The sequence below is a fragment of the Tachypleus tridentatus genome, chromosome 10 (genome assembly GCF_004210375.1).
Source record: "Tachypleus tridentatus isolate NWPU-2018 chromosome 10, ASM421037v1, whole genome shotgun sequence".
Taxonomy (NCBI): Eukaryota; Metazoa; Arthropoda; class Merostomata; order Xiphosura; family Limulidae; genus Tachypleus; species Tachypleus tridentatus.
Genome location: NC_134834.1, coordinates 185,555,307 through 185,576,048, shown reverse-complemented (window position 1 = coordinate 185,576,048; position 20,742 = coordinate 185,555,307). Strand labels below are relative to the sequence as shown.

At 32.3% G+C, this 20,742-nt stretch overlaps 1 protein-coding gene across 2 annotated transcripts; it reads right to left on the bottom strand.

Moving 5' to 3' along the window:
- Positions 1-721: 721 nt before the first annotated feature.
- On the bottom strand, positions 722-16,632 carry Rpt1 (26S proteasome regulatory subunit Rpt1). Of its 2 annotated transcripts, none has more exons than XM_076465730.1 (10): positions 16,360-16,632; positions 15,673-15,710; positions 14,874-14,955; positions 13,109-13,340; positions 9,364-9,532; positions 8,445-8,609; positions 6,067-6,154; positions 4,258-4,460; positions 2,071-2,167; positions 722-1,171 (listed from the first exon to the last, which is right to left on the bottom strand). In XM_076465730.1, exons 1-10 carry the CDS (start codon positions 16,433-16,435, stop codon positions 1,014-1,016), a joined length of 1,308 nt encoding a protein of 435 aa, XP_076321845.1. In that variant the 5' UTR covers positions 16,436-16,632; the 3' UTR covers positions 722-1,013. The 2 variants fall into 2 exon arrangements, with proteins under 2 accessions (XP_076321845.1, XP_076321846.1); XM_076465731.1 differs by having other exon boundaries at positions 13,109-13,319; positions 16,360-16,631.
- Between the last annotated feature and the right edge of the window lie 4,110 nt (positions 16,633-20,742).

The following is a 20,742-nucleotide window of genomic DNA, read 5'->3' as shown; positions in this document are numbered from 1 at the left end:
GGTGAGAGAGAGAGACTTATTAAAGGATATTAGATACACTCTCTCCAAATGGCTCACACTGAACTGGTGAGAGAGAGAGACTTATTAAAGGATATTAGATACACTCTCTCCAAATGGCTCACATTGAACTGGTGAGAGAGAGAGAGACTTATTAAAGGATATTACATACACTCTCTCCAAATGGCTCACATTGAACTGGTGAGAGAGAGAGAGAGAGAGAGACTTATTAAAGGATATTACATACACTCTCTCCAAATGGCTCACATTGAACTGGTGAGAGAGAAAGACTTATTAAAGGATATTAGATACACTCTCTCCAAATGGCTCACACTGAACTGGTGAGAGAGAGAGACTTATTAAAGGATATTAGATACACTCTCTCCAAATGGCTCACATTGAACTGGTGAGAGAGAGAGAGACTTATTAAAGGATATTACATACACTCTCTCCAAATGGCTCACATTGAACTGGTGAGAGAGAGAGAGAGAGAGACTTATTAAAGGATATTAGATACACTCTCTCCAAATGGCTTACAATGAACTGGTGAGAGAGAGAGAGACTTATTAAAGGATATTAGATACACTCTCTCCAAATGGCTCACATTGAACTGGTGTGAGACTTATTAAAGGATATTAGATTACACTCTCTCCAAAGAGAACTATTAAAGAACTTCATATATACTCTTGTCTGTCCCCTACCCAGAAAGAACTATTATAGAGCATCAGATTCTCTCTCTTTTATTAAATACTCAACTCGATATATTTGGTTTAGGAACACTTGTATGTGTCCAAAATGCTACACAGTTTGTTTCAAGTTGCTTGCAAGGATGCAAGAACATATAAAAATACACATCTCAACAAATCAATTGCCAGAATCTCTCAGTTATTAATTACACAAGCATGTTTTCTGAATGTTTAATTCAACAGTTAAGTAAAAGAAAGATTACAGACTTCAACACATTACTATAAAACAAAATGTTAGAAAAGTAACTTCAAATATACTAAACTAGAACTTTAATTGTATGTCATGTAGCGAGGTGTAGCACTGAACTTAGCATAGGATTTGATAACTTTATTGATTGCTTCCAAAAAGTCTTTTTCTGTTGCAACTTTTCTTCGTGCTCTGATGGCAAACATTCCAGCTTCAGTACAGACACTCCGAATCTCTGCTCCTGGAAACAAAACCCACAGTGAACGTTATACACAAAACATCTAATGTTCTTGTACGTTATGAACACAAGAGTTACAAGAAATAAAGTGTAAATGCTGGATGATAGACATTATTTCACCAAAACACACTTAACGCATAGTGTTTTTAAATACATAATGTATGTAACTGATACAGACACCACATATTTATTAAAAATATAACACATAAAATTGTGATGTTAAAATACAATAATTTCATAGTATAATGGCAATCTAAGGAGACAGGTAAATTACCTCAAAAAGAAAAAAAAAGTATTTATATTATATCTACAATGAAACTTAAAACTTATTTTCAATATAAATCCTGCAATAAGTTTCCAATAGTTTTAACACATTGAATGCCGTGCACTCCACCAGTGGATTGCAACAAACTTTTAGTTACTGACCACATAACACATCAGTAGACCACAGACAATTATATCTCTGTCCAGTTTCTTTTGTGACACACATTTCGGACACTGTGCTTGCTCCTGGCATTTTTGAATGTTTAATGTTATTTTTACTACCACATGATAAATTAATATAACAAAGTAAAGGCAATTAGGTAGAACAACGTTTAATTGCTTATCAACAAAATGGGTACAACTTTTATGTTCGTACAAAGATGTTGTTTTACTTTTAAGCAATAAAACAAAGATAATTAACTGACAATTTTAGTATTAAGTTACATAAACTCTGTCACAACTTTATCATAGTTAAAACAATGTATTTTGACAGGAATATCATAACATACATTAATAACAACTTTAGTATTAAACACAAAAGTTTGTATTAAAACATCACTAGATATTTTAGGATAAAACTAGCTACGTTTACAATAAATACATTATAAAATCTGCATAAATTTAACAGGTATTCTTACCTGTGCTATTAGGACACAATCTGGCCAAAAGTTCAAATCTTATGTCTCTCTCTACACTCATAGACCTTGCATGAATCTTGAAAATGTGGGTTCGACCCTAAGGCAAAATCAGTAATGCAATTAATTAGCATGATTTCTTTTTGTCAAAGTTTTAAAACTATGTGCACATACTTACTAATTAATCTCCATACAAAGTATTTAATGGACCCTCATTTGCATTATTTGAAATTCATACATAAACCTATTGATAATGGAAACAATGTTTCACAGATTTTTATTTTTTTTACTAAAAATGTTTGGAATATTATAATATGTTCTTCTTCACACAATAGCTATAGTTAGTGAAGAGAATTTAAGCTGTTGTTTATTTTGTATTATATTTTTGTTATGGCAGCATTGATAAGAAACCTTACATTCAGAATGTTTAAACAAAGCTGCATGAGGCCTGTCAATGTAAGCCTTCCATCATTTTGAATCAACAGTGTGTGTGTTTTCTTATAGCAAAGCCACTAAGGGCTATCTGCTCGGCCCACCGAAGGGAATCGAACCCCTGATTGTAGCGTTGTAAATCCAGAGACATGCCGCTGTACGAGCTGGGGGCTTAAATCAACAGACTGGAAGGGAGGTAGCTAATCAACACCAACCACCCATAATTCTTGGGCTGTTTTATCTGACCAAATGGTGTTATTTGACTATCACTCTTACAACACACCTTGCCAACTCTTGGGCTGTTTTTTTTCTGACCAATGGTAAGTCTTTGACAGACATTCTAATAATACACCTTGCCAACTCTTGAGCCATTGCTTTCTAACCAAATAGTAGGATATAACTGTCACTAATAACACACCATGTCAACACTTGGGCTGTTTTTTTCTGAGCAAATGGTGACATTTGACTGTCACTCTTACAGCACACTTCTGGCTACAAAGTGTGGAACATATTTACTGTGGCAAAAGGATGTGCATTAGGAACTTTCAGTTCTACAGTCTGGCCACACTAACCACCAAGCCATACTCACTTCAGAAAAAAAGTGCTAAGGAAAGACACCACAGTTTTACAAAATGTGGATTAAGAGTACAATTAGTTTATAAAAGAACACTAGTGTATGCTGTATTTTTGTCTTATACACTTCTGGTGAGAACATATCTGCTTTTAGGTCTTTCCATTAACCATACAATATTCTATTACTATTTTTACCAGAAGTGACAACAAAATGAAAATTTATGTAACTCAAGCCCTTTATTTAAACATTTTGTAAGCTGTGTTCTAATACAATCAAAGATAATTTAATATATCACACAGTACAGTGCAATCACTTCAGTGTTTTCTCTGTTAATTTTCAGTGTAATAACTTTGATGTTCACTTTATTAATATTGAGAATCATGGTAAAAAAACTTATAGCATAAGATCTTTTGTACAAAAGCAGCTACAATTCTCTTAAAATTCTATCACGTTTCTGCCCAAATTGAACACATTTGAAGTGCCCTAAATCAGATATTCAAACAGAATTACACTTGATACATTTAATGTTGATGTTTTTTATCTTTAAATTAGTTATACTTTTACATTTGCAGTTTACACAAACGTATCTTTTATGTGTAGACATTTTATCACAGCTGAAGGGTTCAGAATACTAAATGTAAGATATAACAAATAACAGAGGGAATATTTTTTGAACTCTCAATAATCAACAAACTTATACCCAACAACAGGTCAAGGTAAATATTATATAGGTTTCTATGAACACAGGTCCAAGTTCATTGCATTTTGAAATAGGTTTTAACCTTAAACTTTACTTTGATTAGAGAACTAAGAAAGAAAAACAAGACAAGGTTTGTTAGGTTCCCAAAATGATTTAACACCACTACAAACTATCTTTAAAAAAAACATGCTACCAGTTGAAAAAATATAATTTGATTAAAACTAACTAACAGGATTGAAAACAATGTATTATCTCCAATTAATTTCTATTACAACTACAATAAGTCATACTTTGAGAAAAGTGTCACACAAACTTTTTTTTCATGTTTTAGCATAACAGATTTCAAATAGGAATTATCTCTATGCTTGTATATTAATTCTAAGTTATAACAGCTCTTAAATCCCTATAATCAAGTGCCTTGGATCACTGAATACAAGCACTTTAATAGTTTCTAATTTCATTAGACACAATCCTTTCATTTTACCTGAAGATCTGGGAGAGAGAACTCTACTTTACGGTCAAGTCGCCCAGGCCTCATCAGTGCAGGATCTAAAATGTCAGGTCTGTTGGTAGCCATCAATACTTTGATGTTACCTCGTGGATCAAACCCGTCGAGTTGATTAATCAGTTCTAACATGGTTCTTTGGACTTCATTATCCCCCCCTGCCCCATCATCAAATCTAGCTCCTGAAAAGTTTCAAGAGTCCACACTTAAATAATTACTATGTTATCATCTTTCTAGCTTTGAAACATTTTGCCACAGAGTCTCATGGACCATCTGTAACAAAATTAATGATCGTTAGGATTAATGACACCTGCCTTCATAAGATTCACTGATAAATAATTTATTTTTAAAAATACTTCATTGTTTTTAATAAAGCAAATAAAGAGAATTCATTAATGTACAGTTTTTTTAAAACAATGTTAAACTTAAAGGTATACACTCAGTCATCAATACTGCTTTTATACCATCACATTTTGTAATGTTACCATAACAATATCGAACAAATTAAACAGTAACAAGATTATGTTCAGATCTGACCAAAACACCATATGTATAAAAACAGTTACACCAGAATAAAGGGGTCAGCCACATAAAGATGTGATATCAAAACATGTAAAGAGTTAAAAGTGTGAAAGTTGGTAAGACAAAATCATGGTATATTTGTCCCTCATCCAGTTATTTGTTTGAACGTAAATAAGCAGCAAAATGAATATAAAAAAGGATACAGGTCCCCTCCCTTTTATACTTGATTGTTCAATTTACTTACTTTGACACTACCTCTTTACAATATTTGCACTTCCATGTAACTTTGCCCTTTCTTTACACAAGATCTTTACATAACTGTCTTTTTTTTTTTTCTGATCTAGTTGTTTTTGTTCAAATAAAATGTTTTTATCAAATATCACAATTTTCTTTTGTTTTCACAGGCATTAATGTTCACTTCTATTACTTTACAGGTACTAGAAAAATGTAAACGTTGCACTTAATTAGACGAGAGTTTATAAGCCTAGACATTGTGGTACATGGAAACTAATATTTAGGCCCCCTATTAGAAGGATTGCAATAATTACTTTACTTTGATTTTGAAACAGAGAAAAAAACAGCAATGTATTTTACCACTCTTTGAATGTCTATTTCTCTTAATCTGTAAGATATATATAGATATATATATCATTTGATTATGGTATATTAACTTAACTGATAAGATTCCAACCATAGTGAGATTCAAACTGTGGCTATACAATTACCATAAAAATTTGCATCTACCAGTGGAATTCTGTCATGTCAGTCCATGATTCTTTACTGCATATTTTATTTCTTCAAGAAAAGACCCAATGACTTCAATAATTTCACTGCTTATTCCTCTTACTTAAAAGTCTATATGACAATGTTGTTTTAATGTAAGTCTGTTTAGACCTATTCAGAAACATAATAACTGTAGCATTTGGCACAGCTATCTCAATACATCCCAAACCAATGTTCACTCCTATACGTACTCATGAGTGTTACTCCACTTGTTACTTTGGCTAGTCTTGGGTATGGATGCACATTATGCTAATGTAATATAAAAACAAGTTATAAACATAATCAAGTGGTTTATTTTGGGGATGAATAATTTTCAAAAGATCAGACTAATTTTCTGTCAACTTTTCTTTTATTGTGATTTAAGTGCTGTTAGGATTGTATAAACTGTTTGACTTTCATAAAACGACTTTGGTGTTAAAAGCTGAATTTACCTTGAATGACAAAATAATGTTATAACAGTCAGAGGGTGACAACAGTACATACCTCCAATAGCATCAATTTCATCAAAAAATATTAGACAAGCTTTCTTACTTCTAGCCATTTCAAACAGTTCTCTCACCATTCTTGCACCCTAACATAAACAAAACACAAGTTATCTCAATATTCTACAAATCAAAAACACAAGTTATTTCAATATTCTACAAATCAAAAACACAAGTTATCTCAATATTCTACAAATCAAAAACACAAGTTATCTCAATATTCTACAAATCAAAAACACAAGTTATTTCAATATTCTACAAATCAAATATACAAGTTATCTCAATATTCTACAAATAAAATATACAAGTTATCTCAATATTCTACAAATAAAATATACAAGTTATCTCAATATTCTACAAATAAAATATACAAGTTATCTCAATATTCTACAAATCAAAAACACAAGTTATTTCAATATTCTACAAATCAAATATACAAGTTATCTCAATATTCTACAAATAAAATATACAAGTTATCTCAATATTCTACAAATAAAATATACAAGTTATCTCAATATTTTACAAATCAAAAACACAAGTTATCTCAATATTCTACAAATCAAATATACAAGTTATCTCAATATTCTACAAATCAAATATACAAGTTATCTCAATATTCTACAAATCAAATATACAAGTTATCTCAATATTCTACAAATCAAATATACAAGTTATCTCAATATTCTACAAATCAGTAATTTACTTGTGGAGATACATTAATAAGGTTTGGTTTGTTTTGCATTTTGGGCAAAGCTACACAAGGGCTATCTGTGCTAGCTGTCCCTAATTTAGCAGTGTAAGACTACAGAGAAGACAGCTAGTCATCATCACCCACTGCTAACTCTTGGATTACTCTTTTACTAATGAATAGTGGGATTGACCATCACACTATAAAACCCCCACGTTTGGTGTAACAAGGACATCGATAAGGTTCACACAAAATGTAACCACATGCTTTATTTCTTCCACTTTAAATGATATTTAAAAGTTCAATATTAAAAACAAACTTGCATATTTGTGGCACTTGCTTTTGTTCTTAAAGCTTCAGCTATTCTAACAGATGTTATCAATTTGTATAATGATTATAAATTAAGCAATGGTTTTAAACAACACTAAAAAAAAAATTTAGTGGATCATGAAATAATACATGATTACCACTGAAGGGTGGAATTTTACAAAACTGGTATAACTCAGTAATAAGTGATGAATCAAGTGAGAGATTGGACTTCATATTTATTTTCATGATCTTAAACAGCTTACCTGCTGAATATTTCCAAACAAAGCTGGTTAGTGTTAACAGCATGCATTCTATAGATCCTATATAATTATAGCTTCACCAACCAATAAAAAGGCAACTAAAACACTATATACATGTATAATATACAACTGTTTCAATAAAATACTCTGTACATCCAGTATTTCTTATGGATAACGTGTTTATCTTCTCCATTTATTAATATTTCTACTTTTTATAAAGTCGGTCAAGCAAGACAGACGAGTAAATTTTCACCAAAGAAACAATTTTTTGTCTCTTAACATCAGCATCAGGAGATAATCTATAACTGATTTTAAGAACAATTTTCAATAAAATGAAATGTTATGTTACAGTAGAATGGCAGTACTGAATTCATAAGTTACCCAATGATCTGTATTTAGTTTACACATATTAAATGTTTTTTTGTTAAGTAAGTAAACATATATTGTGACAGTTGTAAAGTTTACAGTTTTTCTTCATTGAATATAGAAAAAGATACTCATTAAAAAGTAACATTATAATCATTAATGCTACAAACAAAAACAAATCAAAGGATGAAATTCAATAAAAATCAGACCAGAATTAATACAAACACTGTCACTTGTACAATTAATCTTTGATTAGTTTTCTTTCATTTGAGTATTTATATTTTCTCCAAAAGTTGTATAAATTGTAGTCTTTACTTGGTCAATTTATCCTTATTCTAACAATTATCACAAAACTTTGCCCCATAGGAAACCTAATAAAAATTAATGCAGAGTAAAATATATCTTTCTGCACCAATAAATAAGGATTCTGATTCACCCTGTCATTTTCAAACATAAGTAAATAATAATAAGATTATTATAATAATTTATATCTTATGTAATCCATAAAGTGACGGAGGTCTTACAAGTTGCCAGAATGACTGAAATTTACACTGATCAAATATCTCTCGTAAGTCATTCTCATCCAACTGATTGTTTTCCTTGTGCAGTATCTCATACAATTTAATTTTAGGGCAAGTAAACTTGTGAAAGACATTATTTCTTCAAATCTTCCTTCAGAAAAAAAACAGTCAGGGTTTTCACTAACCTCTCCAACATCAAACCTTTCTTTAAGAAAGAAACAGAGTTTTCACTTACCTCTCCAACATACTTCTGAACAAGTTCTGAGCCAATGACTCTAATGAAACAAGCATCTGTTCTATTAGCCACTGCTCGGGCACACAAAGTCTTCCCTGTTCCTGGTGGTCCGAAGAGAAGTACTCCTTTGGGAGGTTCAATTCCAAGCTTAACAAACCGTTCTGGCTAAAAATTCAGAGAACCTTTCAAAAACCCTTAATAGAATCAACTGAAATACTGGATTAACAGAACAGCATCACTGCTGGGTAACTATTGCTACCAGAAAACTAATAATGGTGTAACCTGGAAAATGAAAATTATTTTAAAAGTTTAACATAATCCTGAAATATAATGAAAAAATATTTACCAGAAATATGTGACCTTATGACACCACATTCTTGTTTTCCTTTTACCTGACACTCAACATTTCACTTCATGGCTTCTTTAGAAGGATTCAACTAAAATGCAAACCACAACTGACAGCACAAAGCTTCAATTAAATAAAAACAACAATTTGGTGTCAGATGGTCGCATATTTCTATATGCCAATATGTACTACAAAAATAAAAATATATTTATTTGAAAAAAATATAATTTAATTTCTTCTTTTCAGGATTAGAATAATTCTTTATGTGATTATTTTGTAATGAAACTAGGCTAGCATACAATTCAACAATGCTATTAGTATCATTCACTGTTGTTTTCTTTAAATCAGCTGTTCACAGCAATGTGCAATGCAAAGCTTTCAAATAACAAAACTGTTTCAGTTATTCTGAACTTTTCTTGATGTATGAACAAGAAATCAATGAATTACACTGTTAATTTTGCTTGACGTTGTTACAAGAAACACTGAGATCAGTAGAACAATGAAAGGGATTTTCATGATGCTTTAGATTTCAGAATATTTTGCAAGGTAACTCCTGGTTTCTCTAACACTCACATGTAACAAAGGCATTTCTACAACTTCACGGAGTTTCTCAATCTGTTCCTTACATCCTCCAACGTCGCTGTATGTCACATCAGGTTTCTCTTCAACCTGCATCATTGTAACTGTTGGGTCAATCTTAGGTGGGAGTGGAATATGGATCTGGTACTTGTTCCTGTCTACCCTGTAAATATATTTTGCTCTTAGTTTCATATCTATTTGGCTGAAGTTATTGTCTATAAAACAAATTTTGTACATTACACAAATGTAAAGGATCATACAGATCACAAGTTTAAAATTTACTTTATAAAAGAGATGTTCCAATTTAACTAGCATTTTCAACAGACTTTAACTGAATAGATGCTTTTTTAAAAATTGGTGAAACACATAATATGGTAAAGCCTTGACACATTCAACATCGACCTATCAGATAACTTAATTAAATATATGTCAGGCAGCATTGGTACACATCATATTCTGGTTATTTTATTTATGTCACAATTCTGTTTTTAGTGACATACTATATACCAAAACCTAAACTGTAGAGATAAGAAATTAACGGAATTTACTGAATGACTGAATGTTGGGCTCATTAATTGATTACACTTACCTGATCTGTTAGTACAAAACATGGATAGTTGTAATAATAGTAGTAAAACCTGGAAACACTAATTATATTTAGCTGCTTATTTTTGATACAAATAATTTAATTGTAAATTAGATTAACTGCTTACTTTATGTAATACTAATCAATGTACTTGTTGGTTACCAATTATGTGAATAGTGACTAAAGTTTCTAAACATTTCTCTGGAGAGGAGAAAGATTGGAGAGGATTTGATTGAGGTGTTTAAGATTATTAATTGTATTAATAATACAGATCCATCAAGATATTTTGTGTTTAACAATGAAAGTAACATGATAAGGGGTCATAAATTCAATTTTTTGGTAGCATAGGAGTCATTTGCAGTTCAGACAGTATTACTTTTTAAACTGGGTGGTTGGCTTTTGGAATAAGCAGCCTTCAAGGGTGGTTGAGGGAAAAATTTAACTGAGTTCAAGATTTACGAGTAGTAAAGGGTGGTTATTAACACATATGCAAAAACGGCTCGTTTGGGCTGAGAAAATATTTTACGTAGAAGAGCAGATAAAGGTAACGCTATAGTCATAGTGAACATGAATGAATAATCCAAAAAATGAAAAACATTCTATCAGACACAAACAAATATAAACCAATACACACAAATCCAACAAAGACACACGAGATGCAACTAAACAAATTACTACTAAAAATGAAAAAAGCCAACACAATTTCACAAACACTTTATTCCTACCTACGTAAAACCGACTCACGCACACCACAAATATACGGCATCCCCAAACCTCATAAACCAGATTGTCCATTACGACCAATAATGTCCACATATGAATCATTCAATTACAATTTTGGTAAATACATAGCATGGGCATTTTCCAAATATGTAACATCAGCCAGTTCATTCATCAAAGATTCTTTTAAATTCAAGTCTAATCTAAATCAACTTAATCATAAAGCCTTAATGGCCAGTTTCGATGTTATATCCCTCTTTACAGACGTTCCAACCACTGAAGCCTGCAAAATAGCCTTAGAACTCTATATCTGAGACCCTAACCCAACTGCAAACATTCCCAGCAACCAATTAGCAACCCTCATAGAATTCACCACGATAAAGACAAACTTCATGTTCAACAACCAAAACTATATACAAACAAATGGCCTAAGCATGGGGAACCCAATATCACCAGTTCTAGCCAATATTTTTATGACAAGTTGAAACACAAGCAATTAACACAGCATTACATCTGCCACTATACTGGTACAGATATGTAGATGACAAGGTTGCGGGATTCAGATCTACAGGACACACTTAATTTTTTCAATCACATTAACTCTATACATCTCAACATTAACTTCACATGTGAACAGGAAGAAAGCAATCAAATATCATTTCTTAACCTCAAAATTACAAGAACTGACACACAATTTAAAAACAGGAATCTGCCAAAAAATCACCCATATTGGACTATACATTCCTTGGGACTCAGCACATGAAACAAAACAAAAACTCAACATACTAAAAAATCAAATAAACACAGCCATAAAACTATGCTCACCAGATAAAATTAACAATGAATTAGAGAAAATAAAACAATACTTCATCAACATCAATAAGTTTCCTCCACAAACTGTAAAAAACATTATATGCACACACCTAGACAGAAAGCAAAATCAACCAACAAAAGTAAATATATCTCACTAATCAAAAAATCACGAAACCATATACTGCTGCATACCATATATTCCCGACATCACCAGACAAATAACCATAATTTACAAAAACTAGTAACAAAATATGACATTCCAGTTAATACCAAATTTATTCAAAAACCAGGCACAAAACTGAGGTCTATACTATGTAAAAACTACACTGACAAACACCACACCAACATTATTTACAAAATACAATGTGCTAACTGCCACGTCTTCTATATTGGAGAAACAGGTAGAAAAATGGAAACCAGATTCAAAGAACACAACAAGTCACCTTCACATGTTTTCAAACACTGGAAATCAAATAACCATAACATAACCATAGAAAACACTCAAATACTAAATAAAGAAACAAACATAAACAACATCAAAATTAAAGAAGCCTTACTTATACAACAACTTAAACCCAAAATAAACCAATATAAAGGAACGCCTTTATACCTATATTAAATATCATAAAATAAATTATATATTCAAACATCTAACACTGCCCTCTACATTCCGACACTCAGTTACACAACCCCTTCCAAACATGTGGTGATCTTCCGGTCAGTTACCTCTTTCTTTCTTGTTAACCTGACAATGACCGAAGAAGGTCAAACGTTGTTAAATTTTCGCTCTTCTACATAAAATATTTTCTCAACCCAAACGAGCAGTTTTTGCATATATATTTCTCTACAAGTGGATTTTCTTGACATCACTGAAAGGGTGGTTATTGTTGGGAGTTGGAAAGGATATCCCTGATAGGCTAATAGGCTCCTTTTTTGCCCCTTTAAACTTTATTGTCCAGCTCTACTAATCTGTATTAACAAAGTAACTAAGCAAGACATATGTATTCATGCATAAGAAACATTGTCATTCTAATATTTACAACAGCTTGTATAAGTTTACTGAGAAAACAAAATAACATCATAAAAATGTCACACTTATATCTGGCATTTAGTCAATCAGCATTTATAACAGCACATCTATATTTTATATCATTTATGACTACACTATCAAATTTGGGCATAATGGTAATTTCATTTAACAAGATATTTAAAAGATGCAATGAAGTAGTTGAAAAATACATCCTTTCAAGTATTAATTTATGACTGCACATCTAATGTTTGAACACTTATGGTTTCTAGAACAGCTTCCATAAATTTAGAGGTTCACAGTTAAAAAAAACCTAGCATTATTACAGATTTGAATGCACACTTGACAATAAAGATAACCACACTTTTATATTATTAACTGGTATATCCAGCTAAGACTGAAGTTAAGAGAATTCCTTTTGATTATATTAGCACTTTTACACTGATTTCAACAGTAAAATATTTTAAATTACACATATACAGATTTTCCCAATAGCGACACTCTCACCATCAATGCATCCCGAAGTTCTAGGTGTAACATCTGATAATGGACTCACCATAAGAAGGCCCCTAGGAATAAGTGTCCTTACTTACCCAACTCTCATGCCTTCTTCAATATCTGTGGGAGCCACAGAGTCAGCCAAATCAACCACAAACTTGGCAAACTGCTTGACGTTGATAATGTATTTTGGGTCATCACTGTCTGCATTAATGATTTTCGTACACCTGGCAACTTGCAATGGTTGTTCGTTCTGAAGAGTTTGTTTGTCAGCAGCTAAGTCCCACAGCGCTGGAGGTGCTAACCCTGTATCAGATTCTTTAATTCCTGCACAAGGTTATCATAAAACATACCAAAACTTTTAAAATTCAAACTATGAAACTACATCTGGTTACAAGTTTTTCAAACTTTACACAGTTTGTTTACATTTTTGGACAAAATGCTGCATACCTATCTATTTTAGTTCATTAGCAGCTTAATTCTGTTCAGAATGGCATAATTTGCATCTAATGACTTCATATATGTGTTCATTTACATTTTGGTTTATAACATTCAGTCACAAGAATATTACAACAAATCACAACATACCACAAATCTAGCAACTCACTGTGTATGAAAGAGGTACAGAAATCATAGTTTACTTCATTAATAATTATATGAACTAAAATAGCATTTAATAACAGTTTTGTACTTTTTATTACATTACATATTCTTCACTGAGCTAGCAGTCAAATGTAACTGTACTACTACTACATACAAAAGCATTGTAATATCATTGCATTAATTTATCTACATTGTTTACTGGGTTCATGACTGAGTTTGTGAATTAAAGGAAAATGTAAATTTATGTACTTAAATGTGAGCTTCTGGATTAGTTACACATTTTTAAATGTTTATCTCCAAAGTATATTTGTAGCAGTACAACAAATAATTTGAAAAATAAATCTTATCCAACATGCTATCTGTCCCGCAATTCCACACTCCTGACATTTAATAACATAATTAAGTTTTAACATTATCTGAAGTAATACTAGTGTACTCATAACTTATAAATAAAGTACAAACACAGAAAATTGAGAATAAAAACAGTGGATTTCTTTTTTATTTCTAAACATGCTTTTGAGTTGAACAAATAGTATGTTTGTTCAAGCACAGGAAGAAAACACATTAGTTCTGAGAGAGATACAATCTGTCTAGCATACAAGTGATGGCAATGTCACAGTGTAGGTGGCGGTGTTCAAACATTTTGAAATTCTGTGTATAAATTCTTGTACCTCAGAAAGCTAATGTGGAAAACAAACTGACTAGACCATCGGATATGATTTACAATCTAGATGTTAGATAAACACAAATTCAAGAAGTCTTGTTAGAAATGATGTAAATGTTGTGACAACAAAGAAAAGTAATTAATATCTTCAACAAGGACCGTAAACTCAGTGTTAACATCTTCAACACGGACCGTAAACTCAGTGTTAACATCTTCAACACGGACCGTAAACTCAGTGTTAACATCTTCAACAAGGACCGTAAACTCAGTGTTAACATCTTCAACAAGGACCATAAACTCAGTGTTAACATCTTCAACAAGGACCATAAACTCAGTGTTAACATCTTCAACAAGGACCATAAACTCAGTGTTAACATCTTCAGCAAGGACCATAAACTCAGTGTTAACATTTTCAACAAGGACCATAAACTCAGTATTAACATCTTCAACAAGGACCATAAACTCAGTTTCATCAAAAATACACAAGTTTCAATTTTTTCTCCTTTTTATACCTAATAAAAAAAAAAAAAAAAGGAAAACAGGAATTACTAACAAAATAGAAATAGCATCAGAGGTTAACAGATTCTCCTTACCAGTAAGTTCATTAACCCGTTTCAAAATAGCTTGTGTGTCATCTTCTACTTGTTTAACTGCCTTGCTGTACTGACCAGCTCCCTATCGAGTAAGAAAAAACAAACTGATCCATAACTATGTTAAAACTTTATACAGACAGTAAGTGTGCAACAGTTTAAAAAAAGAAACATGACAATCAAAAGATATTTAAAAACTAGCAATAAATGATTTTTTGGATAACATAAAAGTAAAATAAAACTTAAACTTTTGCATTTTTTTCTTTAACATCTAAAAAAAATAGTTATCACAAATTGAACATGACAAATCATGTAAGTATATTATCTTCAAAAGTGGTTAACTGAATATTTCTTTAAAATTTACAAATTCTGTTCTAAATGTAATTTGGGGAAACACGTAAGAAATTATGAACTTTTAACTGCAGAAACTAAACTTTGTTTTCATCAAGTGGGTACCCTAACTGTTAATAACCTTTTCTGGATGTAAATTCAATAATATTTCAAGATAAGCCAGCTCAGAAGAATTAAGCTAGTCTCCAACATTTGTATGCTAAAACACAATCTCTATAATATAAACATATATAAAGTAGGTATATTACACATCATAAACAATATTATAAATGAAAGTAGCACTAAAAAAACATAAGAGTACACATCACTTAGGAACACACAAATATACTTGTTGAAAATACAACTTCACACATAATTAAAGTGAAAATTTCTGGATCTAAAACTGACTGATAAGTTTAAGTGTATATTTCACATTTTTATTTTGAGAAATATAATTCCAATTAACACTTACATAACTTTTCAGTAGAGCAATATCTCCTTCATCAAGTACTGTAAAAGACAATTTATATTAAATAGTTCTTTTACTTGAGAAGACACTTCAGATACTCTCTACAATATTCACTTACCTAAACACCATATCCAACTATTTATCCCACCCACAAACATGTTTATCTACACATTTAGCTTTCTACTATTAGCACGTTATGTATATATCTCTATACCCTCATCCATACCTATACGTACTAATTCTGAGAATGTCTAGAATGTTACACCTGCTTTATTGAGTGCATAGTAGCAACATTTTAAGACTGTCTTACTTAAGACTTGTATTTTATTTCAATTTGATTATGGCATGTACACATTAATATGATAAAAGAAATTGTGTATGGTTGTAAAACTAAAACATACACTTTATTTATCCCACAATAAAAATAATATAAATTCAATGTTATCAGAGGATATTTTTTTTCGTTGAAAATTAGGTTTCCACAAATAATTTAAAATTCAAATAATGAATTAATATCATAAGTAATAACTTAAATATATCCAGGCTCAAGCCTATAATAAAACATGCTAGGATTTATTATATATTGGTTAATAATAAATTATAATAATCAAAGCATTCAGTGTAACAATATTATTATAAATTGACCTGTCGCACACTTGCAGCATCACACCGTTAAAATTTACCAAATACCTTTGATTTCCTTCTCTTCCTCTTCTTTATCATCTTTTTTAGTTTTCCTCATATCATTTCCGAGATAGTCTGGCATTTTTGATAATTTAGAAACAAAAATGAAACGACAGATAATTTTACTGACTTTAATAAAACTTAAAACAAAATTTCCTGAGTAGAAATACCAATATTACTACTTAATCCTCAACAATGACTCGACTAACTTTACTGACACAATGTACACGAACAACAGATGGCGATTATTAAAAAAGATGGAAAAAAACAACAAGAAATAGAGGAATAGACAACAAAGTATTTTAACACAGTTCAACAAAAACAGTATCAGATAAAATGAACATTGATGAAGTAGATAAATTGCTTTGAGAATTATATTAGCTTAGAAATATAAGATAAAGATTTAAAAACTTATCGTAAGGTTTTCAAGTCAGGTATTACTTTATGAAAAATAAAATAAGTATTTCTTAAAAATAAATATTCGAAAGTTGAGTAGCTTGATAGTTTGGTCTTGGTTACTCATCTGTTGTGTAATCTAATACAGGGTGTCCCCCAAAATGTATAAAGACTTTGAATTGTTTGTTTGTTTGTTTTGGAATTTCACACAAAGCTACTCGAGGGCTATCTGTGCTAGCCGTCCCTAATTTAGCAGTGTAAGACTAGAGGGAAGGCAGCTAGTCATCACCACCCACTGCCAATTCTTGGGCTACTCTTTTACCAACGAATAGTGGGATTGACCGTTATATTATAACGCCCCACGGCTGGGAGGGTGAGCATGTTTGGCGCGACCCTCGGATTACGAGTCGCACGCCTTACGCGCTTGGCCATGCCAGGCCCACAGACTTTGAATGGTTATAAATACGATGTTTATTTAGATATATCTAGGTTTTATAATCCAAGTTTAAGAAGACAAGTGTAGAATATTTTGAGTTATCGCAGGTGTTCGAACTGATGACCGTTCTGATCCAACCATTGCTGATAACGTGAACAGATGAAACTACAAAATTCACGAATCATTTCATTTGGTATTTGGCTGCATTCTCTTTCAATTGCTGCTCTCAGCTCATGGATTGGGCAGGTTTTGTGCTATAAACTTTATCTTTAACGTATCCCCATAAAGTAGAAGTCCAGAGATGTGAGGTCCGGTGAACGTGAGGGAAATTCAGTGCTATCTGTTCGCCCAATCCATCTGACGATGACTGAAGAAGGTTGAAATGTTGTTCGCTCCTCTACATAAAAACTCTTTTCAAGCCAAACCAGCCACTTTTACATATATATAACTGTTTATTGTCATAGAATATGTTCCACTTTATAGGAATTTTTTCTACGACATAGTAAATATGACACCTTGTTTGGATGGCCCATTTCAGTAGTTAACTAGAGCAAAAGAAACTTATTAGCTCCATTGACAAATCTTCTATATTAATGATTACATACTCAGTATGGACAGAAATCTTGAAATATCTTTCTTCACTCTTTTACCTTCAGGCTGTCATGGACATTCTAACTTTAAAACACAAAAATTATTTAAATTATTATACTCTGTGTCAGTCAAGAAATGGCTGTAACTCACCCATAATTCTGTAAAAAAACTTATACAATAACACAATAAAACAATAAGTATAATTTCACAAAACAAATTAAAATCATAAGAGTACAAAAACAGACGACGTAACATAGAATATAAACACTACACTTAATAAAACCTCCTATACAGTAAAACGTATAAGATAAAACCCTTCCTAAACTGAGACATGACAGAATACAAAATAATATAATTTAACATGAAATACAACATATGCATGTGTGTTTTTCATTTAGCAAAGCCACCTCGGGCTATATGCTGAGTTCATCGAGGGAAATCGAACCTCTGATTTTAGCGTTATAAATCCGTAGACTTACCGCTGTACTAGCGGGTAACTGTACAACATATGAATAAAATATATCCAAAATTTTAAAAGTACAAAACATAGGGCTTTACAAAAGTCAAAACATAAAATTCAAAACAGAGTAAATGAAACCTTACACAAAATCAAACTTTTATATATGTAAAATTGCCGAAATTTTCATGCTTTTCAAATAAAATGGTAGCAAACATCTAAAATTTCTGCGTATTACAATTTATCAAAATATTTAAAAACGGTAAATGATAATTTAAAAAAACACAACTGAACTTATTATCACATACACGTACATGAAATCTTTCTTGGTCATGTTGCAAATTGTTTTCTGGAATTCATGAAAGGTCACTGATATTTGTTTTAATGTATTTTCGCAACTAGGGTATGACCCGTTGAAGCAGCCCAGGTGGGTTAAGGCGTTCGACTCGTAATATGAGGGTCGCAGGCTCGAATACCTGTCGCACCAAACATGCTCGCCCTTTCAGCCGTGGGGATGTTATAATGTGATGGTCAATCCCACTATTCCTGGGTAAAACAGTATCCCAAGAGTTGTCGGTGGGTGGTGATGACTAGCTGCTTTCCCTCTAGTCTTACACTGCTAAATTAAGGACGGCTATCGCGGATAGCCCTCATGTAGCTTTGCGCGAAATTCCTAAACAAATAAAGACTCATTGAAGATCAGGGGCGTAGTCAGAAATGGCCATTGGGGAGGGGGTTAGTTTGAGTGCTTGATGCAAGCGCTGCAGGCGCGAAGCCATGCTAGGGGAGTCCGGGGCATGACCCCCTCGGAAATGTTTTGATAAAAACATGAAAGAAAAGACTGAATTATGCATTCTGAGACCACGTTTTTGGCAAATTTCAGAATGGCACATTGAGGTGTTTGTCTTATTTTTTTAATCATAAATAAATATATAGGCCTATATATATAATATATAACTTAAAGTTATCAGGCCCAGCAAAGTAGGCCTACAGTCCTGTCATCAACATATAAAATATAGAGTCACTAATGGGAGTGCAAAATATATGTATAGTGTCAAAAATCTGTATTCAAATATCATGGACAATGTATGTTCAGATTCCCTGGATCAAAATTAACTTCACAAATAAACAGTGGTAGCACCGTGGCGCCAATGGTACTGTGAATGTGAGGTTGACAAGCAGAAGTTGCGATAAACAATCATTCACTATGTCAAGCCTGAAAAAGCAAAAGACACTGCGTAGGTTCTTTAAACGCATTCATGAAGCTGAACCTAATCAATCTGCTGCAGCCAATTAGGTTGAATCAGAATTGTCAACTGAATTGTCAGAGTCATCACCGTGGCCTTCTACCAGTGCTGCCACTACCACCTCAGGTCCAGTCTGGGACATTGGAAATTATATTTCTGATGATGTCAGCATTGGTAAACAGGTAAGTCGACTCCTCATTATATTAATTTTGTATTAAAAATCATGCAAACACTCTGATGAGTTTAGACTGAATATTCATTGCTGCTAGTGATTGTAGGCATACAGCCACAGGATGTTAGGCCTGCTCTGTGAAGTACAGTTCTAAGCCTTTCTCTTCGAGGTTATTGTACTCTCATAACAAACTTTCCTATGTGCAAAATAACTTAATTAAAACTATGTCTTTCTGTCTCTTTTAGATAAACGCTGAAACCAAAAAATGCCTCCTTGAGAATGCGTGGAAGCCAGGGAGTGATTATGTTTTTCCCCAGTGTGGTCCAAGAAAGCTGCGTTTTCAGCATCGTTGGATTTCACAGTGAAGATGGCTACCCTACAGTCAACATGCAAAGGGTGCTTTCTGCAAGTACTGGTGTCATTTTGCTCCTGATGTTGCTGGTGTTGGAAACCAGGAATTGGGACAACTAATGAAATTTCCATACACAAACTGGAAGAAGGCTGTTGAAGACTTCAAGGCACATTAATTGAAACAGTACCACCAAGACAGCAAATAAAAAGCTAACAATTTTCTACAGGTCGTAAACACAAGTTCATCTGTGCACTTGCAGCTTGATGCAACTTACAAGCAAGAAATTGAACGGAAGTGGCAATATTTAATGTCTATTATTGATACTGTATTACTGTGTGGGAGACAGGGTTTAGCTTTGAGGGGAAAATATGATTCTGGTCCAATGATGAAACTGATGAAGAGCCCATCAATAATGATGGGAATTTTCGTGCAATTTTGCGATACAGGGCAAAGGGTGATATCAAGCTTCCAGCAACCCTTAAGAGTACGAAGAGGAATGCTACGTATCTGAGTCCTCAAATTCAAAATGAAATCATCAATATCTGTCATACTCATGTTATTGATGCTTTGGTCAACAGGGTTAATGCTGCAAAGTGTTTCTCAATATTAGCTGATGAAACAACAGATATTTCAGGCATTAAACAGTTTTCGCTGTGTGTTAAATATTTACATGCCAATGACAACTCTGTTGCAATAAGAGAAGTTTTTGCAATTTATACCTGTTTATGATGTGACAGG

Bases quoted from the DNA above. Each gene is read 5' to 3' on its own strand.
- Rpt1 (XM_076465730.1), bottom strand. From the start codon at position 16,435: ATGCCAGACTATCTCGGAAATGATATGAGGAAAACTAAAAAAGATGAT. The intron at 9,533-13,108 runs GTAAGTAAGGAC...ATATATTTACAG, and splicing joins GAAGAAGGCATGAGAGTTGG to GGTAGACAGGAACAAGTACC. The intron at 8,610-9,363 runs GTGAGTGTTAGA...CTGAATTTTTAG, and splicing joins TAGAAATGCCTTTGTTACAT to CCAGAACGGTTTGTTAAGCT.